Below are 24,401 nucleotides of genomic sequence, written 5' to 3' on the forward strand. Positions count from 1 at the left end.
ATTATATCATGTAATATTATGGTTAACAGGCCAGTGAACTGTCTTAAGAAATTATAATCAGGAATAGTTCTGAAAGCTGGTTAAATGGTAGTTTATAATTATTGAGGTTATATATAGATTTCTTGAGCAGTTTAAATGTCTTTAAATATGACAGACAAACCAGGTTATTTTACCCATCTCCACATCTGCACTGAAGATTAAATTGGTAATTTAGCACTAGCCAGGTAGCTCAGTTGGTTGGAGCATTGTCCCAATACACCAGGGTTGCAGGTTTGTTTCCCGGTCAGGGCACATACAAGGATCAACTAGTGAATGCATAAATAAGTGGAACATATCATCAGTGTTTCTGTCTTTCTAAAAAAAAAAAATCAATAACAAAATTAAAAACTAGTGATTTAAACCATGTGACAAAAGATCAGTATAGTGTGGTGCAAACAGACTTTATTAGGGGTCAGAGGATTGGGGATTTTCTGCTGCGGCTTAGCTGTTTGAGCTAATAAGCAAGGAGCTTTAGAAGACTCTTAACTGAATTCTGAGACTGGTTACTGTCATATTCTTCATGAGCTATTGTAAGGATGACATGATGTCAGAGATTGTGTAGAATATGTTAAACAAAGAACGAAGCAGTGTTTTAATAATAGACATACTTTTATGTATCTTTCATAGTTTTCACTCATTAGTGTCTTACATATTTTCTTTGACTTAGTTTTGTAGCTGTATTTTTTTCTTTTATAATTAAGACCTCAGAGATCCAAAAAAGAAATGTGACTTGACCAATAAGCCACAGAACTAAGAATAAAACCGGCTTTATTGATCCCTAAGTGTGAGCCTTCTTTTCTGTACCTAGTATTAATGAAAAATATTTTTCTCTGGATTTATACCCATTTTAAAATTTTATAGATGGGGAAGCCACAATTCTCCCCTGTTTTTTATTTGTGTTTAGACATTACTTAATGAATCCAATATTAGGAAGCTTTTATCAGCATTATGAAATTAGTAAATGACAGTACTGATACTAAATTTAAAGGTGGTTGCTCCACTCAGGAACAATATAATTTCAATATAGTATGTTTACTTAAATTAACTGAACTGATTTTTAAACAAATCTGTGCATTATGTTAAAATGCTTGTATTAATAAGGGTAGAATTGAGATTTCAGTTTTTGCCCCTTCACTCTTGTTATATGATTGTTTAATATAACAGTGTCAACAACTCATTAAAAAGAACCTGATTTATTGGTAGGTAGCACTAACTTTGCAGAGAGGGTAAAAAAAAGCCTGAGGGCTAAAGAGAAAGCCTGTTCAGATGGAGAAATTGTAGACTTGGAAGGCACACAAAATCTCTTATTCCAGGGTCTACTCAGAGAATCTTTAGATCCTCATAAAAAAAAAAAAAAAAAGATATTTCCATTTCTTTGTACGTTCTGGCATATTTTTTTAGGATGGTGGTTCTTTATAAGAGGTCCTCTTCAGAATCACTAGTTGATGCATGTGTCCAGATCCTGCCCCAGGAACTTCTAAATCTGTAGTGTGGGGTTGTGTCTAGGCACTGTATATCTAGTTCTGGAGAGGGTTTTGATGTACACTGTGATTGAGAGCCACTTCTTCAAGGCAGTGTTATAAAAAATCATGTGCTGCAGGCCACCAGTATCAAAATTATCTGGGATATTGTTTAAAGTGCAGAATCTGGTGCCTTGTCCTGAACCTTCTGAGCCTAAACATTTGGACATACAGTAGTAGGTCTTGGAAATTTGAATTTTTAAAAAGATTTTTAAAAACATATTTACTGATTTTAGAGAAAGAGGGAGAGAGAGAAAATAAAAGCCACTGTTGCTCCACTTATTTATGCATTCATTGGTTGCTCCTTGCATGTGCCCTGATTGAGGATCAAACCCATAACAGTGGTGTGTCAGAATAATGCTCCAACCAATGGAGCTATTCGGCCGGGGAGGAAATTTGAATTTTTAATAAACATTAAGGTTATTCTTGTACTAAAGTATGAGAACCACTACATTAAGAAAGTGTGATGGGCCTCAAGTCTATAGAGGTCAGTGGAAATCAACTAGTAGGCCGACAACCTGAATATAAAGGAGAATTAAATAGAGTAGAAAATGTTAAGAGTGCATCACTTATTAATAAGGGGTAGATTACTTCTGATTGGATTTGTATATTCTTATATATACTAGGTTCACAATACAACATATATATTTCTTACTGGCTTTCAGATAAAAAAGTTGAAAACTATTCCTTTAAGAATGAAAAGACTTAAATTATACATTATAATGGAAGTATTCCATCTCTTCTGAGTTTTTCACACATACCATAACCATATAAGGTGAGGATAATACATTATTAAAAGAGAAGAAAACCTTCAAGGAGCAGAAACTCAGACATATTAAATTAAATCTTTGTAAACAGAAATAAAGTAATAATTGTAAGTTAAGTTGAGGGTCAATAAGAATATTGCCTAAGGTGGAATATACTTATTATTTGTTTAAATATACTAACAGTAGACTTTGGACCTCCAGGAATGGATAGTCTCTCAATAATCTCCTCTACCACATATTCTTATTTTTCTTGACAGAATTAAATGTTTTGTTCTTCTTAAACATGACTGCATGGTCAGTTATACCTAAAAAAAAATGCATGTAGTATTAAATATACTGAATATATACATTTGTTTGACAAAAGGTGTCAATAATAATTGGATAAATAACCTTTTATTTTATTTTAATTTTAGGAAGTATATAGTCAATGGCAGAAAAGCGGTCAGTTTTTTCTGGAATCAATAGCACACAATATCACTTGGGATCCCGCCGGTAAGAACAGAAGCAGAATTAACTGAAATGAAATATTACTTTCCTAGCTATTGCTTTTTTTACTGTTATGTTTTACAGTTCTGCTTTGTGTGAGATTGTGGGGAACAAAAAAGTAATAAAATTGTGCTTTTTTCGAACTTATGGTAAAATGAAGATACACTCCAATAGTTTCCAACTATAGGAGGAATAGCTATTGTTTTGAGAAGGTGGCATTAATTTCTTCTGGACAAAGTTTGATTGAAGAGGAGGCTTTTAACCTCAGAGAGATAGATTTAACAGTGAAGGTGGGGATAGTGAGAAAGGAAAAAGAGGAATTGTAGGAAGAGTTAGTGTGTATTATGTACCATTATCTATTTCTGTATTTAAAAACCTTCCAAAGCCATTTTCACCAATTTACCACGATGAGCAGAGCCACAAAGAAAGTGTAAGATAGATTATAATAGATTTTAGTAATTCATTAAGACAAGTGAATCTGGTGATGAGATAAGATTGCATCATATTGTAGAAAGCCTTAAAGTCATGGTAAGGGATTTGAATCTAATTCTTTCTAGTTGTCTAATAATATAATTGGTTTTTGAAAGTGGCTAGTGACAAGTGTTTTACAAGAGTTTTCTGTGAGCAGTGAATTAGAAGAATTAGAGACAAGAGGAACGGGAGGGTAAATATATTATTTATAGTTACAATTACCTTTGGAAAGTATGTCTTTACAGTAGTCTGAATGAGAAATAAGAACTTATTTCAGTACCTTTAACATAGTACTTATTAATTAACATTAAATGAATAATGAAAGGAAGGAGTGCACAAATATGAAATGCATCTAGCAATAAAATTGACATTACTTGACAACTGGATTTCACATGAGTTTGAAGATATCTATGACCACCAGAAGAAGGAGAGTAAATATGCAACAGTTAGAGTAGAACACAGGTTTTTTTTGCATGTGTGGAATTTGAAGTGCTTTCATATCATATAGCAATATCCAGTAGAGAGTTAGAAACTGGAGTCTACAACAGTGATTTTCAATCTTTTTCATTTCTCGGCACACATAAACTACTTACTAAAATCCAGAGGCACACCAAAATATATTTTTTGCCAATCAGACAAAAAAAAAAGATATAATTTTGATTCATTCACACCAGACCACTCCTGTGGTATTGCCTATTGTCATGTTTTTATTTGACAATTTAAAAGGAAAAGGTCAGTACCCCTAACTAGTCAGGTATTACATGGTTTACGATTTCTTGTGGCATACCATTTGAAAATAGCTAATCTAGAATGTGATAAAGAAGTTATCTTTGGAACATAACCAGGTCATCAGTTTAGGTAGAAAAAATAGTTTAAATTTTAATACGGTAGATGAAATATCTGAGGAAAGTTAAGTTATAACACAAATTTCAGAACCTTTGAAAATTTATTATTATTATTAATTTAAGTATGAGGAGGGGAAATAAACTCCCCTATGCACCCTGATTAGGATACGTCTGGTGATCCCCATCCGGGGCCAATGCTCTGCCCATCTGAGGCTGATGTTTTGCCCATCTGGGGCCGATGCTTGCAACTCAGCCATTTTTAGCTCCTGAGGTGGAGGCTTCACGAAGCCATCCTCAGAGCCTGGGGCCAACACGCTTATATCAGTTGAGCCACGGCTGTGGGAGGCGAAGGAAGAGAGGGAGAGAAAAGGTGAAGGGGAAAAGGAAGGGAGAGAAGCAAATGATCGCCTCTCCTGTGTGCCCTGACTGGGAATGGAACCTGGGACTTCCATATGCCAGGTCAATGTTCTACCTCTGAGCCAACCGGCCAGGGCCAGAAATTTTATAAGAGAAGACTATCACCTGGCTGGTGGTGGCAGGGATACTGAGGTCCCAAGTTTGAAACCATGAGGTCTCCAGCTTGAGCATGGGCTCATCTGGCTTGAGTGAGGGCTCACCAGCTTGAGTGTGGTTTCTCTGGCTTGAGTGTGGGATTACCAACATGATCCCATGGTCGCTGGTTTGAGCCCAAAGGTTGCTGGCTGGAAGCTCAAGGTCACTGGCTCGAGCCCAAAGTTGCTGGCTTAAACAAAGGGTCAAGGCACATATGAGAAGCAGTCAGTGAATAGCGAAAGTGATGCAACTATGAGTTGATGCTTCTCATCTCTCTCCCTTCTTCTTTCTCTCTCCCTTCTTCTTTCTCTCTCCCCCCGCCCCACTGGGCAAAAAAAGAGGTTATCTTTGAGATTTTTATTTTAAAATCATACATTGTGTTAAAATGTTTCTTCTCATGAGATTTTAAGATTTAGGTATAATAGCTGGTAACCTGCATGTATATTTTATACATAGAAAGAAAAGAGGTCAGAGCTGGGTTCGAATTCAGCATTTAGTAGAAGATTTTGAAATAGGGTGATTGTGGATAGGGTGACGTAGGTCCTAGTTTATGCCTATTATTCTCATTTAATTATTAAATGTGTTACCTTCTACTCTCACAAGTGTTCTATTTGGATGATAATTTACAGTTGCTAAGTTATGACACTATAGTCTGTTGTAATTATTTGTTTACATGGTTCATTTTATTTTATTTCATTAGACAAGGAATGAAATTTATTTGTTTCAGTATTTTAGTTATCTTTAGGGACCCAGGATATATTAAGCTCTCAATAAATGTTACATATTTGACTACAGTTTTGTGATCATAAACAGATTACTTAATAGGTCAAGAATGGTTAATTCATAAATTAAGATAATATGTAGTTCACAAAATAGTTTTTCAGTGATCAAATAAGGCATTACATAGGGAAGTATTTGGTAAATGATAAAATCCTATAGAAATATTGTTAGCAAGTAAACTGGTTACTTGAAGTATCATATTAACTGCAATAAAAACACTTAATATTTGAATTGAGTGATAATTTTTGTACCCATGGTCTGTTGGTACTAAGGTTTTAGAGGATAGCATGAATGTTAAATTCCTCTAAAATAGGCATTACAGAGTAGTATTAAAAGGTAATTACTTATTTTTAATATATCGCCCTGGCCGGTTGGCTCAGCGGTAGAGCGTCGGCCTGGCGTGCGGGGGACCCGGGTTCGATTCCCCGCCAGGGCACATAGGAGAAGCGCCCATTTGCTTCTCCACCCCTCTTCCTTCCTCTCTGTCTCTCTCTTCCCCTCCCGTAGCCAAGGCTCCATTGGAGCGGAGATGGCCCGGGCGCTGGGGATGGCTCCTTGGCCTCTGCCCCAGGCACTAGAGTGGCTCTGGTCGTGGCAGAGCGACCCCCCGGAGGGGTAGAGCATCGCCCCCTGGTGGGCAGAGCATCGCCCCTGCTGGGCGTGCCGGTTGGATCCCGGTCGGACGCATGCGGGAGTCTGTCTGATTGTCTCTCCCCGTTTCAAAAAAAAAAAAAAAAAAAAAAAAAATATATATATATATATATATATCTACTAGTGACTTGACAATAGCTCATGACCATTTGCTTTTTTAACTATGATTGAGTTAAAATTCACATAAAAGTTTATTATTTTTCTTTTTAACATACAGAAGTTTAAAATTTAGAATTTGTTGAGGAATACATTATAGCTGAAATAAATATTTGGGAACTATTAGTAAACTTTGTAGTTATTTATAAAAATAATTTTAAATATCTTACCTGAAATATTTGTATTTTGGTTTTGATCAATATTTACATATTTATGTGCCAGGTACTGGGATATAAAGAAATTTTTTTCAAATGATGATACTAATCTGACTATAATGCTTTTTGCATTGTCTCAGAAACCACTATTGTATTTTGCTGAAATCATAACTTTCAGTTGTAGGTTTTTATGTTTTTTCTTCCTTTTATAATATCCACACCTCTGCCCTTTGTGTTGAAATCAATATATTTTGTACCATACCTTACCTACTTTTGTTTCATTCTATACCAGGTATTAATTATTTTGTATTCTGTAGTAAATTCTTAATCTTTCATGGAATTATTTTATTTTCTATTTATGTTAAAGAAAACTTGTAAAAACTGAACCAAGAAATACACAGAACAGCTTGGTCGTTTTCAGAGATAGGAAGTAGATAGTGGCCAAACTACGTTAGGGTGGTCAAAAGGCATTAATGTCCAGTTATAAAAGAAGTAAGTCCTGGGGATATAATATACAGCACAGTGACTATAATTAATAATACTGTATTGTTTATTTCCAAGTTACTAGGAGAGTAGATCTCAAAAGTTGTTATAAGGAAAAAAGTCATAACCATGTGTAGTGATGGATGTAAGCTAGATTTATTGTGATCATTTCACAATATATATAACTATTTAATCATTATGTTACATACCTGAAACTAATATAATGTTATTGCCAACTATATCTCAAAAAGAAAACTTGTGTCTGTTGGTAAGCTAAACAGTGGAATAGTAATCATATATAAATGGAAAGTCTCATTAATACTTTCTGTGCTATTTTTATCTGCCTGTGAGACTTTTCCCCTAGTTGTTAATGTTTATTGAGCTTCTGCTAAGTGTCAAGCCTGTGCTAAATACATTATACATTTTATAGGTAATCCTTACCACAACTCTACAGATTTTTAATTTTATAGATGAGAAAATTGAAACTCAAAAGCTGCCCAACTAGATCCAATTCACATGCTAATTAAGTGATTTATTTGAGAATTAGACACAAGGGTTTTTGACCTAACATCTATGTTTTGCCAGAGACCCACTTTCCTTTTGAAATAAAATGTATTTCCAGAGAGACACCAATGTATAGGCCGTAATTGCCAAGATGAATGCTTTATTTATTAGCAGCATTTTGGCCAAAATTGCATCTCTTTCTTTATCTTTTTTGTTTGTTTGTTTGTTTGGATGATAGCACAGCATTCTACTCAGTTACCTAAGTCATAAAGCTGAAATATGTCCTTAAAACCTATTGTCTCTTCCTGTTTTTTAGTTGGTGTTAAGCTTTGAAAATTCTGCTTTTGAAATGGCTTTCAAATCCTTGCTTAGTACTTTAATGTTTGATTTAGATTCTCATGATTTTCTATCAGTATTATTACAATTAACCACGTTTCTCTGTCTTATGTTTTCTCTAATCTTGTCTATCACTAGAGTTCCTTTCTAAAATGGATCTTTACCCTTCTTTGTGTACTGGAATCTTTGAAAGTATGGTGAAAATTATGGACTGTCACTCTAGAAAAATGCACATACTGTACATGTAACTTTTGCATATCTTATTGAAGGGAGGTTCACAGGCCTTGTTAAGTATCTGTTGATACCCCTCACCCCAGTTGAGACCCCTTGTTCTGAAATACAGATCCACTTATGTAAACTCCCTCCCCCACTTAAAAACCTTTAATTCCACGTACCTACAACAAACTCCAAACTCCTTATGAGCATCAGAAATGTTTCATAATCTGTCTTCAGATTTTTTTTTTCCAACCTTATTTATTTTTCCAGTCAAGCCATTCTTGGGCATATATTTGAATTTGCATGTCTTCATGCCTCTGTTCATAGTATTTCTTTACATAAGGTAAACTCATTATGAAAACAACAGTGTTACATTCGTCATGGCATCCTTTGTGCCTGGCAGTGTCTGGTACAGAGAAGATGTTCATTAAATATTTGTTGAATGAGAGATATAAAATCTTGTTTTTTCTTAAGTTGTTTCAACAAAATTAAAATACAACTTTATTCCCCCTTCCGTCTAATCTTGTCATTTGACTTTTTAGAAGTTGTTTTTATCTTTATAGTATTATATGAAACTGTTGAGTACGTAACTCACTAAATATTTAAATAATAAGTGGTGAATAACATGTATATTTTTAGGCAATCGTCTTTTAACTGGTTCTAGCTGTTTGCAACTCTGGTCTAATTCTACCTTGGAGAAGCCGACTGAAGATGAAAATCTGGGTAAAGCAGATCTTAACTTCGGAGATTGGAGATGCATTTGGCATTGCAAGTAAGCAATTAATTAGGGGATTAAACCAACAAACCTGTTCCATGTGGTTTTATTATAAATGCATTTTAGTTTTGTAAAACCACACTGATGTAAAAAGTATTATTTTTTATTCTGTGACATGACTTTTCCTATATACAGAGGATTTACCATTGCCTGTGTTCTACAGATTTGTTTGTTTTTACTTGTTGAATAAAACAATTACAAAGAAACGAAAGAAATGTGTAAGGCCTATATGAAGATTATTAAATAGAACTTGCTAATTTATACAAAAGGAGAGACACTTATGCTTTTGAATGAAAGTTTTTCTATTGTGAAGAGGTATATTTTTCCCTAAGTAATCTGCATATTAAACATAATTTTAGTCAAAATCCCATTGTAATTTCTCTTTTAACCAAAGTTCTAAACAATTTGTTATTGATATGAGTAGACAGATTGAGCAAAGGAAAAAAAACAACTCAGACCCAGACAGCAGTGTGATGATTACAAGAGGGAAGGAGGGAGAGGTAGAGAGGGTGAGGGGAGATTAGTGGTGATGGAAGGAGACGTGACGTGGGGTGATGAGTACACAATAGAATATAGATCATGTATTATAGAATTGTACACCTGTATAATTTTATTAACCACTGTCACCCTCATTCAATGAAAAAGAATTTAAAATATTTATAGATAAAAAAATAAATATGAGGAGAGGAAAAAAATGAACAGACAGTTTGGGGTTCAGGTTTAGACCCAGTTATATACATGGAGATTTGATATATAAGGTGGCATTTTACATCAGTGGGCAAATTGGCTAGCTCTATGGATGTGAAAATGAAGTTAGAGTCTGTGTTATATCTGGCACCAAAATAAATTTCAAAGGAAGGACAAATTGAATTTCTATACAATGAAACAAATATTAGAAATATAGGTGAATATCCAGTATTGATAGCAACTAGCCATATATCACTGTTGAATACTTGAAATGCAGCTAACCCAAAATTGAGATATCCTATAAGTATGAAATACGCACTGGATTTCAAAAACTTAGCACAAAGTGTGTAAAATATTCTATTATTTATTGACTATTGAATACATGTTGAAATGATAAAGTTTTTGACATCTATTTTAGCTTAAAAAATTAATTTCACACCTGTTTCTTTTTATATTAAAATGTGGCTACTAGGAAGTTTACATATATGGCTGACATTTGTCATTTACGTTCTATTGTAATGGAATAAAAAGTGCTGCTTTAGAGTCAGGGAAAGACTTAAGTATGACACCAAAACTAGAAACTGAAAGGAACGGAAAAGAAAAACTTGATCATTTTTCTGTATTAATAAAAAGTTTCTGTAAATCAAAATGACCATAAAGGGAAAAAACCAAAAAATTGAGAGGAAATATTTGCAATTTTGGGTTAATGCCTTTTTTAAACCAGAGTCTTAGAAAAGAAACAGATATCTCAATAGTGAACAACAGGACAATGAAGAGAAATATTTTAAATGGTAGTACATATGAATCATAAGCATATTAAGAGTTGATTGATCTCACTTCAAATCAAGAAATGAAGCCTGACCAGTGGTACCACAGTAGATAAAGCATTGACCTGGAACACTGAAGTTGCTGGTTCGAAACCCCAAGGTTATTGGCTCTGAGCGTGGGTCAATAAAATAATGGAGGTCTACACATATTGATACATAAAACTTCATAATATATCTTTTGTGTGTCTGTGTGTGACAGAGAGGGTGAGGGACAGATAGGGACAGACAGGCAGGAAGGAGAGATGAGAGGCATCAATTCTTCGTTGCGGCTCCTTAGTCTCCCTTAGTTGTTCATTGATTGCTTTCTCATATGTGCCTTGATGGGGGGCTACAGCAAAACAAGTGACCCCTTGCTCAAGTCAGCAACCTTGGGCTCAAGCTAGTGACCTTAGGCTTCAAGCCAGTGACATTTGGGCGCAAGTCAGTGATCATGGGGTCATGTCTGTGATTCCACACTCAAGCCAGCAACCCTGAGCTAAAGCTGGTGAGCCCATGCTCAAGCCAGTGACCTTGGGGTCTCAAATCTGGGTCCTCTGCGTCCCAGTCTGAGGCTCTATCCACTGCGGCACCACCTGCTCAGGCCATAATGTATCTTTAAATAAGTAAATGTTGCAAAGCAAACTGTTGATGTGGCCTCAGTTTCTATACCCTCTTCCCCCACACCCTCCCATAGGAAATAGAGAGGAAGAGCAGACAGATGCATCTGGAAATCTTTATATTAAAATATTAAGTGTGGTTTTGCCTGAGAATTGGTGTCATGGTATCGGTGAAACTAAAGATGGTTTTATTTTTTTCTTATTCATCTGTATCAATATTTTATAGTATGTATTTGTTACATTTAAAGTCAGGAAAAAAATATTTGTATTTGGAATGAACTGTGACTGAATTAATCTCTGGCCTGCTTTACAAATAATTTTAGGATGCATCTAAGCATGAACTTGGATAAGGAAAGGAAGGCAAAGATAGTGAGAGTCTTGAGATCAACATTTATGAGTAGCCAAAGGGAAAGGCTGTGAACAGAAAGGAGCCAAAACTCCTTGGAGAAGAAGAGCAAGTACTCACCAAGTATATAGGTGAAGCTGGAAGGCTCAGTCCCTGACGGTCACTAACCCACACGTAATCTGTATTTAGTCACATGCTACCATAAAGCGGAATGCTTTTTAAAATATTAGTTTGTCCATGAAAATGTATTTTGGAATACAGATTATGTACGGCTCTGGAAATCAGATATCCAGATTAAAAATATAACCATTCTTTCACATTCTGAAGGAATGAGAGCTATGACTCTTAAATTTTAAAGACTGATAAGTTGTTCTTTGCATGATTCTTATACATGAATATTTTTACATAAAAATAATCTTCATATTTAATTTAAAGTTATATTTTTAAATTTATAATTATGAGCTATACTTAAAAGTAAGTGTAAAACTTGTATTATCTAAAATTTTATTATTTGAAGAAATTGCTGAATATTGTTTAATGGAGTAATATTGCTTTCTCATTTAATTTTTCTTAATAATTATTCCTTATATCTTTAATTTACAGAACTGCTTCCCAAATTTATTTAATGAAATTTTCACCAGATGGAGAATTTTTTGCCACTGCTGGGAAGGTAATTTATGAAAATGCTATTGACAGATTGTGTTTATATATTTGAAACTTCAAAAAAATTAGACGGTTTTATTTTTTTATTTAAGTTGAAAATATTTTGTTTAAAACGTGAAATAGTAAAATTTGGTTCAGTATGACTTTATTAAAAGGCAGTATGGTACAATTGAAATAGCATAGACCTAAAGGTAATCTGTCGTTATTGAAACTGCCATTTACCAGCTTTTGATATTGGGTAAATATACTGCTCAAAAAATTAGGGGATATTTTATAGCTTCATATTCATTTTGAAATATCCTCTAACTTTTGTGAGCAGTATAGTTAATTTCTTTGCGCTTTGGCGTTCTCATTTGTAAACTGAGGATAAAAAAATTCTACTTCAGATTATTCATCATAGGGTTAATTTAGATAGTAGAAGTAAAGTGATTGGCATGGTGTCTTGCATGTAGAATACTATCAATGAACTATTGCACTATTTATATTATCTTTAAGCTGACATATATTAAGGATTAAGATATAAGAAATTACAGACTTTCTAGAAGGACATTTGTAATAATTTTCTTTGTCATTACCTATTGATTTTAGAATAATGTATTTCCTTGAAAATGTTTTATTTTTAATTATTGGTTCACAGACCAGTTAATGCACAACTGAAGTTACTGTTCTCATTGCTCAAAGCCTTCTGCGGGTTAAGGATATGAGATACGTACTCTAAATCCTCAGTGAGGTTTTTTTAGGAGAGAGTGGAGCTGTTATTCTGATTGACTTTAAAGGTGGGAATGCAATTATGGCTTAAGAGTAAAACCTGGTACATTTTAGTCTCTCTTGTTCCCTTATTTCCCAGATTAGGAGGTGCAATTTTTATTTTACTTAGGTTATTTTATATAGTAGTAGGTTTTAAATGATTATTATCATCTTCGATATTTTCTTTGTACATCATGTGATAATTCATGAAAACCTGCCCTTTTCAGACATTATTAGTCTTTGTAAGTCTGTTAGTGGTAAGGCTTTCTTATTTGATATTTGGCTAAGTGGAAAAAGAACCCGTAACTTATCTTTCAGTCTTTTCTGAATGACTCCATTTTCCATACTGTATGGTAACTAGAATTTTCCTTGAACCAACCCTTGCATAATGTACGCATTCACACATTTTAATTCTCAGAGCACAATAAGGAATGCTAATAGAAAAGTATCAGAATCCGGGGTTTTCTTCCCAGTTCCTCCATGCTCAACCCCTTTTCCCATCCCTGTTTCTGTGATTGGAGAGAAAAATCTTACATTTGCTATTTAACTTAATCATTAAATCTGATGTGGATGTTTTTCCATGTTTGTTTTTTTCTCTTAGGATGACTGTCTTTTAAAGGTATGGTACAATGTAGAAAACTGGCGGACAGCTGTTACCTCTCCAGATAAAAGTTCAGAAAAACAATCCCAAGGAGAAATTGACTTTTCTTTTGTATATCTGGCCCATCCTCGAGCTGTAAATGGATTTTCCTGGCGTAAAACCAGCAAATATATGCCTAGGTCAGTGGATTAGTAATTTTTCTCATGTATTAAGAAAACATCATCTTTGGGACTTTGACTACTTTTCTTACTTTGAAAATTCATAGGTATAGGACTTTTACCTATAAAGATTCAAGTAATATTAGATAGTCCATTTTCCATACTGTATGGTAACTAGAATTTTCCTTGAACCTGACTTGCAAACTTCTGGTCACAGGTCAGCTGTGATTGACATTTAAGAGGAAAGCCATGTGAAAGAATAATTTACTTCTACAGAGTTTTGCATCTTTTTCTTCTCTGTGTTATGATTCCAATTCTTGTATCCCTTACTTATTCTCCATATTGTTGTTTGCATGGACTTTTTCAAATTTCATTACTTTATCTAGTACCATCTATGTGTATCTCCTCCGGTTAAAAAAAAGCAAGAACAAACAACCCCTACCTTTATTGAGAAGACATAGCAAGAGACTTCTAACATTTATTTAATTATATCCAACATCTTTGAGGAAAAGAGAGTGGGTTATACATTAAGATACCCTGAACTAGGTATTAGTTTAACCTATACGTGCATATACAAGCACTTCCTTTCTTCCCTGTAGCACTTACAAGACTTGATATCCTATTGAATTGTTGCCTGTACTTAGTAAGTTACGGAGATTAAATATAGATAGAAATCCCTTTTTTATTTCACATGGCCATTTTCAGCTTGACCATACCGTAGAGCAGTACAGTTTTTCCCTTTATGACTTGCAGTGTCCTAAACTGATCTGTGGTAGTGTCCCTGGACCATTTGTTGGCTTCAGTTTTGTTCTTCTGAGGCAGCAGAATATACCTAGATTTACAATATATATATAATAATATATATATATGTATATATTAAGACTTCTTTAGATCAGTTTAAGGTCCATAGCAAAATGGAGGGGAGGGTATAGAGATTTCCTATATATCCTTTGCTCTCAGACATGCATAGCTTCCCCTTATGTCAACATTCTCCACATTTGTTAGAATTTATGAACCTATATCAACACAGTATTATCACCTGAATTCCATAGTTTACATTACAGTTCACTCTTGATGTTGTGCATTCTACGGACAAATGTATAATAACATGTATCCGTTATTGTTTTACCTAGCTTTTGAGCTATTTTCTGGTGTGACAGTTATTATTCTTACCCCAGCTCCCCATTATAGGAAAGAATATGAGTAGTATACTCCGGGAACAGTAATGCTTCTGTTGTTAGGAGGATGTGTCAGTCTTTGGGCTAAAGAAGAGTGCTGTAGACAACCTATATTGTTAGCAAAAGCCCCTCATCCCAGCTTTACTTTGAGAACTATTGCTTAGTAACTCTAAGATCATTGCCCACACATGTAAAAATGTATTTAGAATAGACTGAGCTGTGGCATATGTTAACTCTTCCTTTAAAAGTTGTAAATCATCCCAGTAAAAATAGCTATCATCATGAACTGTGAGCCTTTTAGAAGTATCTTTTAAAAGATTACATCATTCACAGGTTAATTTCTTCTAATATGTCCAATCGTTTTCATTCACTGATGTTTAGGCTACCAGCCTTCTAAAAAAAGAGGCTTAAAAATATTGTATCTTTTAGGAGAAGTCAGGTCTGCTCCTAACCTAGTTCACTCAGTGTTGGCAAAAAGGCCCCAAGAGCTCTTAACAACTAAATTTTGCATCATAGGGAGCTGTGATATATAATTATAATTTTCTGTTAGTTATGGCATCTTTTAGAGGTCTCCAGAAATTTACTTTTGGATCTATGTCATTTAAGACCAGCTAATCTCCCTGAGCTCTCTCATTTTCATTTTTGTTACTTTCTTATGAGAATGAGAGACATCCCATCAAAGATATGGCATCTTCTCTGGGCAATATAGGAAGTTTGTTTTTCACATAAAATTAATATACTCAACCAAATGGTAATAGTATGCAAGGGACTGCTGGCTTGAGAGAATAATGGGGAAGTGTTTGTCATAAGCATATACTTCTTTACTAATTAAAAAATTGGTAAATGTAGGACAGATTGGGAGATTTGATTATATCCTCTAGAAACCTCCAAAAATTAGTGTAGACAACTAGTTTCAAACTGTGTTATCCTGTTGTTACATCAAAATAGGAGGGGTGATACACCCATAACATGGTTGCCTTCTATAAGGTTATAGCTTTTAATTTATTTTATTTTTTGGCTATACCTGAGTATGATATGCCATTGAAGAAAGAATTATTGATAGATATCCTAATGAAGAAGTGAGGAAGGATTTTGCCAGAGAAATGCCTCAAACAGATCAGAGTGTTTCTTACATGCTCTGCCTATATATTACCTGCCAACTGTTTACACTGACTGTAAGGTTAGCTATCCTGTAAGGTGAGGAAAATCACATGGGGTCACCCATTCAGGGTCAAAGCCCTCTTCTTGCTTCTGAGTTGTGTACCTTTCTTGCTTAATTTGCTGCCCTTGCCTAAGTTCTTATGCCTTTTCTGACTGCTACAAATTAGCCCTTTAGTCTCCTACATTCTGCTTTTCCTTGGTAAGCCTTTCCATTCTGCCAGTTGGCACTACCGATTGGCACTATGAACCATGAACTTTCTATATTTCCTTTTGATATATTTTCTTCTGTTTCTGTTTGTTTACTCTTGATCTCATTGCCACTGCCTGTGTGTGAATGTATTATAGAGAAACAGAGAAGGAAGGGGGATAGAAGAAGGGCATAGGGGACTAGAGGGAAAAAAAAAGAGGGAGAAAAAAATGAAGGAGGAAGGAGTGGAAGGAGGAGGGGGAAAGAAGAAATTGTTTGAAAAGGAAGGAAGGAGTAGGAAGCGGGGAGAGGTAAAGGGAAAGAAGGCAGAGAGATAGCAAGGAAGGTTAGTCTGGAGAGGAGAAGCTGAAAATTGAAGGGGAGAAGCCCAGGGAGTGGGTGGCAAGGGAGAAAGAAGAGTAGACAGAGAAGGGAAGGAAGAGGGCAGGAAGGAGACAGATGAGAGAACAGAGGAGGAAAGCTGAAGGGAAGAGCAACCAAGACAAAACATACTGTCCTCCTTTTCTTCCCCTTTGCTATGGTTCTTTTATGATCAGGTAGACATATTTAACAAAGCGACTGCTACAGAATATTTTTATTTCTTTTTATTTAGTTTAACGTACTGAGTTACTTGATAGAAGTCTTCTACTGATTGTTTTTAAACAAATATGTTTGAAAGAGTGTCTATTACAGGATATTGGGACTCTTTTTTTCTAAAGTTTCAGAGTGTCCCAATAGGAGGTAGTTTTTGTTGATGGGGTTTCAACCTTATATTTTGATGCTTCCATAAGCATCAAATGCTCATTAATATATGTGCAGTTAGTTTTGCTTTTATTTTGTGGGGTGGCAAGACAGTAAATTCACTGACAATCAGGAATGATTCAGGGAGGAGGTGGCTGTACGTCTTTCATCATTAATTTTCTGTTCTTACACTTGACTGTTTTCAGCATGTATGTTAGGCAAGGAGAGAATAAGTGTACTAGTTAATGTAGCCTGTTAATCACCAATGTGCATGTGCCTGTACAGGAAGTAAAAATGAATCATTATGAAGTATTTCAAATAACCATTCACTGAATAGATCAGAAAATTTAAAAATTTTAATAGATGTAATTGGGTGTTTTTCTTTTTAACTGAGGGATTATGGCACGATTTCAGTCTTTATTCTTTAGCAATAAGGAGAATCTTAGATTATTGAAAAAAGAATTACCAAATTCTAGGCAGAAAAGAAATAGGTTAGCAAGCATTTGTTGCGATAAAATCAAATACCCACTCAGTTGTAATTTTGACTAAAAATATTGCATACATGTGCATTGATATTTTCTTCATTGGTACTTTAGCTGTGTGTGTGCATTATAATAGAAACATTGTAGAATGTGATACTGTGTGAATTTATATTTTTGCCTCTAAAATATTTATTCCTTAGGGCTTCTGTATGTAATGTACTGTTGACTTGCTGCAAAGATAATGTGTGTCGTCTTTGGGTAGAGACATTTTTACCAAATGATTGTTTACTACATGGAGGTGACATCAACCATTGGACCGAACCAATTAATTTAACAAATAACTTGGAGAGAAACGCTTCCAGTAAAGAACGAGTTCAAAATACTTTAGATGTGAGTGTTCTCGCTAGATCTTATTTCCTACAAATTTTAAAACATTTTGTACATAGAATTGCCTTTTTTGTAATATTGGTCATAATATTCAGTCATATGGATAGTTATAAAAAAATGTCTTAGGAAAATCTCAGAAAATTTTCAGTTTTATTTTGTTTAAAACATGTCCTTAAGGATTTTGTTTACAGTAAACAACCATTATAATTATGAAGTTAGTCTTAGTTTAACTGATTATAAGAAAAGGATGCTTACACTTATCTTAGCTAAAATAACAAAGTCTGAGGAAGCAAAGGTGTGACTTTAAAATTATTTATTTTCTTTAGAATTTGGGGTGTTTTGTCCTGTCTTAATTACAGGAATGACTAGAGTAGTTTTGTCAGATTCTATTCTACGATTATCTTTAGAACCTCTCAAAACTGGAAGTATTTATTTTACTAAGTAGTGTAGAAAGTAAAAGTCAATTTTTGATGTTTGTACTAATTGAACATAGACTAGTAATGCAGATTCTTTTTATTAACACTAAAAACAGGAAGTGATCTAAAAATGATTTATCTTTGAATGCTATGATTATGGAACAACTTTTGAATTACAATAGTGTTCTAATGACTCAGAATATTATTAAATATATAATACATGGAGACTCAACAGTTAGGAATCTGTCTACTTTTAGACCTTGAATTCTGTATAAACTATTTTATCTGAAGAATGAGAATAACAATATTTGCGATGTCTGCCTGGACCCTTATGCAGTGGATCAAATGAGATTATCTGAAAATGCTTTGCAAATTATGAAATACCACCCTAATTTATTATGGTATATTATCCAGTGCTTTGTGGTCATAGGGAGTAAGCCGTAAGCCATGGATACAAAAAAAACAGTATACATAGAGATGTCATTGTCCACAGACACATTATTGTAAAAGCAAACCTTTAAGTTCAGAAAATTAATTATCAGGAAATAAAACCAAGTAAAATTATAATGTGCGATATTTCAGAGTTGGTCAGTTTAAGTTCTAAGCTTCTTTAGGTTTCAAATTTGCTATACAAAACTACTGAAAGCTATTTGTACATATAAACTTGTCTGAAATAGAATATCTGTAATGTCTAACAATACTGTATAGCTTATGCATATGTCCTTATGACAGTATAGGCATTAGTTTTACTTTGTTATTCACACAGGTCAATCTGAGACATTTCCGTAGAGGTCGGAGGAGATCTCTGGCCTTTGTAGCACACACCGGATACCTGCCGCATCAGCAGGACCCACATCACGTCCACAGGAACGCTCCGCTGCATGCTAATGCACTTTGCCACTTTCATATCGCAGCCAGCATCAACCCTGCCACGGGTAATGAGCACTGTTCAAAAAAGGTTTTTGGAATTGAGTACATTGAATTGTTAATAAGTTATTTTTTTAGTTTTAAATAGGTAAAAAAATTGGAGGTGACTTTGTTAATTTTTCATTATAGCCAACTTACTAGCTACACAAAATGAGACTTTTGTTTATTTCTTTGTTCCTTAAGGCTATATATGGTTTGTGATTTAAGATCTTGATAAGTCATTGAGATACTTTATTAATTTATTCAAAAGTTGAGATTAGAGTTAATACTTATCACAGAATAGCATTTTATAATTATTGTGTAGTTGTTAAAACCAATGTGGTAGAGCCCTGGCTGGTTGGTTCAGCGGTAAAGCATTGGCCCAGCGTGTGGAAGTCCCCGGTTCCATTCCTAGTCAGGGCACACAGGAGAAGCGCCCATCTGCTTCTTCACCCTTCTCCCTCTCCTTTCTTTCTATTTCTCTCTTTCCCTCCCACAGCCAAGGCTTCATGGGAGCAAACTTGGCCTGAGTGCTGAGGACGGCTCTATAGCCTCTGCCTCAGGCACTAGAATGGCTCTGGTCGCAACAGAGCCATGCCCCCTGATGGGCAGAGCATCGCCCCCTGGTGGGCATGCCGAGTGGATCCCAGTTGGGCGCATGCGGGAGTCTGTCTGACTGCCTCCCCGTTTCCAGCGTGATCTGGAATGCTGAGGTTGCCGGTTCAAAACCCTGCACTTGTCTGGTCAAGGCACATATGGGAGTTGATGCTTCCTACTCCTCCACCCTTTCTCTCTCTCTCTCTCTCTCTCTCTCTCATTCTCACTCTCCTCTCTAAAATGAATGAATAAATAAATAAAAATAAATAAAATAAATAAATAAATAAGCCCCAACTGATCATAGCTGGTACATTTAAAGTAGAACCATAGAATATTACTGGGAAAAAATTAAAACAGTATTTGCCTATCATTAATGCCATCTGTATAGAAAATGAATAGTAAAAACCTTTTTCATCTTTCTCGCAACCTAGTTCTTCTCCCCAGAAGATAAGAATTAATCTGAAGTTTTTATGTATTTGGGATATTCTTAAGCATAAATTTAACATCACCTATTTTCCTATAGCACACTGGATTTGCTATATTGCATTCTTCAAAGAAACAGTGATAAATATAATCCATTAGTTATTTGAATAAAAGTGACAAGTGCTTTGATAAATTAAAGTGTAGAGATACTTGTGGTAGGAATAAAGAGTATTTGATGATTCTCTTTTATTTGGTTGACAACAGTCCCAGCTCTAAAAGAATTCACGAGCCAAGAAACTGTAAAGGGGAGTGTTATTATTTTTGTTTAAAAGGTATACAGGCTTGGAAAAAATCATTACTTTTATCAAAATATATACATTGACAATACGGTGTATATAAGATGTGTTGCGCCTGAAACCTATATAGTTTTGTTAACCAGTATCACTGCAATAATTTCAATTTAAAAATAATTTAAAAATAAAGACCAGTGGAAAAAATGTATCTACACACACACACACACACACACACACTGACAAAGTTTATAATACCCAGAGGTAACTTTAAGATTTGTGGAATAATTTGAGTCTCTCTGAGTAAAAGACAATATTTTTAGATTATAGAAAGCTTGAATTCTCACTTGGAAAAGGCTAAGGGCCTTACTTCCAGTGGAGCATCTCTTTGACTTCCTTTCAATAAGGAAAGGTCTAAAATGTTTCTTAGATTGTAGGTCCCTAAGGAAAATTCCTACATACAGAGCAAATCAAAGCAAAATATTATTAGCAGGTAGACAGACACAATTTTTTCCTGAAATTATAGATCTTTTGTAATGACCTTTCTGGATGCTCTATTTCTTATTTAAAACCCCTCTCTCAGATTTGGCCTTATTTATTTGCCAAATAGAAACAGGAGAGGAGCTTGTAAGAGCCTATTCTCTTAGTTCTGTTTTTGATATCCTTTCCCTGAACGTTCCTCATAAAAAAATGACTTAAATCAAATTCTTTAAGTGAGATCAGGACAAAGAAATGTGTTTTTTGTTTTGTTTTGTGTTTAAAACCAGAATGCTTCTGCTAAAAGCCAGCATTAGTCCTTCCTTGTGTATCTAACAGCTAAGTCTGTCATCTACCAGAGGCATTCCTGATTTTTTGGGGGTTGATTATAAATCAAAAATCAGAAAATTCTACCGATTAGGATTCTTGCAGGCCACTGTCTTAATCCCTGCATTAGTGTTTATCACCTAGAAACAATGGAATGGGCAGTTAAGTCCCTCACTGCTTTTATTGAATGTCTAGTCTGTGCTAGTATAGGGACTGAAGATAGTGACAGGAAGTGGAGAAAGAAGGGTGATAAAAACATGTGATCCTTGCTCTCATGAAGCATAGAATTAGACTACATTCCCTGAATCTATTTCAGCCTTTACTCTTCAGCAGATACCAGCATGAGCTACACTTAGATGTCATTTAATATGATAGAAAATTTTCTTCTTCACGTTTATTAATTAGGGATTGTCATAACTTACTTTGAATTTGTACTTCAAAATGTTTAATTTAGCAATTATATCGAAAGTAATACCAGGGGACAATATTTTTATAGCTGATTTGGTTCTTCTTGAATGCCTTTCTTGAATATAAGAAGGGAACATCAATTTTTCACTTTCCAAGATCGATCTTGATGTTAATAAATAAGCAGTGTCTTAGAGTTGTATTGATGGGCGGGGTCATTAAAAAAGTTGAAATTTCAGTCTGTTAAGTAAGAAGGAAAGTTGTTGTGCAGTTAAATCACTGGTTCCTTTGATGTCATAATGATGGGTTTTGCTTGGTAGATCAGGTTAAAATATGTTTCTTAACACAGTGTATATATAAATTAAGACTTATTAAAATGTTTCTCAATGAAAATTTTTTAGAATTAAGGAAAATATATGAATATAAAAATAAATTATTATACATGACCTAGAATATATAATTTTATCTCCTTTATAATAGGTATGTAAAATTTACCATTAAGTCTGTTATCAATAATAAGTGGCAGACTTTATATTGAGAGTCTTATTTATACATTAAATAAAATGTATTACAGAGGTTTAAAGATAAATGGAACAGTCAATAAAAAATGAGACCTGGATATTGTGTTAGAAATTTTAATTGTGTTTTTGTTTTTCTTTACAGACATTCCACTTCTTCCTTCTATTACATCTCTAACTCTAAGTGAACATGAAGAGAAGAGTGGACCTTTTGTGGTACACTGGCTAAACAATAAAGAGTTACATTTTACTTTGTCCATGGAAGTCTTTTTACAGCAACTTAGAAAGAGTTTTGAACAGCCATCTTCTGAGGCCAGTGTAGAAGACTTGAATCAGGCAGATGTAAAATCTGATGAAGGTAAAGCTTTATGAAGGATAAAAAATGTAAATTTTGTTCAAAATAGCAAACATTTTTTTTTTTTGTATTTTTCTGAAGCTGGAAACGGGGAGAGACAGACAGACAGACTCCCGCATGCGCCCGACCGGGATCCACCCAGCACGCCTACCAGGGGCGATGCTCTGCCCACCAGGGGGCGATGCTATGCCCCTCCGGGGCGTCGCTCTGCCGCGACCAGAGCCACTCCAGCACCTGGGGCAGAGGCTACGGAGCCATCCCGAGCGCCCAGGCCCGGGCCATCTTTGCTCCAATGGAGCCTTGGCTGCGGGAGGGGAAGAGAGAGACAGAGAGGAAGGAGGGGGGGTGGAGAAGCAAATGGGCGCTTCTCCTATGTGCCCTGGCCGGGAATAGAACCCGGGTCCCCCGCACGCCAGGCCGACGCTCTACCGCTGAGCCAACCAGCCAGGGCAGCAAACATTTTTATATTAGGGAAACACTAGCCACTGTCAGAAATAAACTTCAAAATTGCCATTGCATTAATACAAACGTGGACTAGCTCATTTAATAATTTAGGGCAGGGGTCCCCAAACTATGGCATTTCTCTATTGATGGTATTTAAATTGATTTAAATTGTTTTTCACTGTATTGATAATGGTACAATGACACATCTTTTCATCATTGTGTTAAATTTGTATAGCATAATTCCTAAGTATTGAATTGCCAGGTATAAACATTTTAAATTTCAATAAGTTTCAATAATTTCTGCCATATATGTTTTTTTCTTTCTTTTTTATTTTATTTTTACTTTTTAAGAAAGAGACAGATGGACAGACAGGAAAGGAAAGAGATGAGAGGCATCAGCTTGTAGTTGCAGCACTTTACTTGTTTATTGATTGCTTCTTGTACATGCCTTTACTGTCGGGCTCCAGCTGAGCCAGTGACCCCTTGCTCAAGCCAGTGACCCTGTGCTCAAGCCAGTGACCCTGGGCTTCAAGCCAGCTACCTTTGAGCTCAAGCCAGCAATCATGGGGTCATGTCTATGATTCCATGTTCAAGCCAGCAACCCCGCACTTAAGCTGGCAACCCTGCTCTCAAAGTGGATGAAAATATACTCAAGCCAGCAACCTTAGTGTTTTGAACCTGGGATCTCAGAGCCTCAGGTTGATGTTTTATCCACTGTGCCACCACTGGGCAGGTTCTGTTATATTTTTTTAATTTAACTTTTTAAATCTTATTTTCAGATTAATTTCAGATATACAGCATAGTAACTTCTGCCAAATTGACCTCCAGAAATGTTTACCAGTTTATACTTCCTCTACGTACATTCAAATATCTTTTTTCACGTCCTTGCTATTATACTATACTATGTTACTTTTTGCCAGCCAATATGAGGAAAATGCCATCTTGTTTTACTTGGCATTTTCTTGAATGCAAATTGAACAGAATTATTTTAGCCCTTTTGTAGTTTGCTTCTTCATCCTCTTTTCCTGATTTTCTGTTGAGTTATTTTTTTCTTAATGATTTATATGTCTTGACCAATTTTTAAAAACTGGTAAACAGTCTAACATTTTTGAGAGTCTCTTTTAAGAAAGTCTCTCTAGCCTGACCATGCGGTGGCGCAGTGGATAGCGCATCGGACTGGGATGTGGAGGACCCAGGTTCAAGACCCTGAGGTCACCAGCTTGAGCGCGGGCTCATCTGGTTTGAGCAAAGCTCACCAGCTTGGACCCAAGGTCGCTGGCTTGAGCAAGAGGTCACTCAGTCTGCTATAGCCCCACGGTCAAGGCACATATGAGAAAGCAATCAATGAACAACTAAGGTGTTGCAACGAAAAACTAATGATTTGATGCTTCGCATCTCTCCCCGTTCCTGTCTGTCTGTCCCTATCTATCCCTTTCTCTGACTCTTGCTCTGTCTCTGTAAAAAAAAAAAAAAAAAAAAAAGAAAGCTCTCTATTCCTAAACAGGAATAGGAATCAGGGTATTTGAATAGAGGCCAGAATATACATATTTACCTTTGTTAAGTTGTTATACCAGTTTATTTTTAATTACCTATATGTTGAAGAAAATCTGAAAATTGGGCGCCATAAATGTATTTGTTTAAAATGTCCTATCAGTTATAAGTGCATACACCTAGAGGATAGGTGGTATAACAGACTCGAGTTTTGGTAAATCTTAGTTATGAAAAAAGTGAAAATTACATTCCAAT

General features: G+C 35.2%; 1 protein-coding gene across 1 annotated transcript in view; it reads left to right on the forward strand.

Annotated features, from left to right (window-relative positions):
• LOC136403398 (dmX-like protein 1) overlaps nucleotides 1-24,401 on the forward strand; it is a 103,107-nt gene that overhangs the window by 18,956 nt on the left and 59,750 nt on the right. The window contains exons 4-10 of the mRNA XM_066382071.1: nucleotides 2,740-2,818; nucleotides 8,601-8,733; nucleotides 11,796-11,862; nucleotides 13,204-13,382; nucleotides 17,311-17,500; nucleotides 18,680-18,848; nucleotides 22,002-22,214. Of these exons, the coding sequence (XP_066238168.1) occupies nucleotides 2,740-2,818; nucleotides 8,601-8,733; nucleotides 11,796-11,862; nucleotides 13,204-13,382; nucleotides 17,311-17,500; nucleotides 18,680-18,848; nucleotides 22,002-22,214 (1,030 nt within the window). The remainder of the gene's footprint in view (nucleotides 1-2,739; nucleotides 2,819-8,600; nucleotides 8,734-11,795; nucleotides 11,863-13,203; nucleotides 13,383-17,310; nucleotides 17,501-18,679; nucleotides 18,849-22,001; nucleotides 22,215-24,401) is intronic.

This window comes from Saccopteryx leptura, chromosome 4 (genome assembly GCF_036850995.1).
Source record: "Saccopteryx leptura isolate mSacLep1 chromosome 4, mSacLep1_pri_phased_curated, whole genome shotgun sequence".
In the NCBI taxonomy this organism is placed as follows: Eukaryota; Metazoa; Chordata; class Mammalia; order Chiroptera; family Emballonuridae; genus Saccopteryx; species Saccopteryx leptura.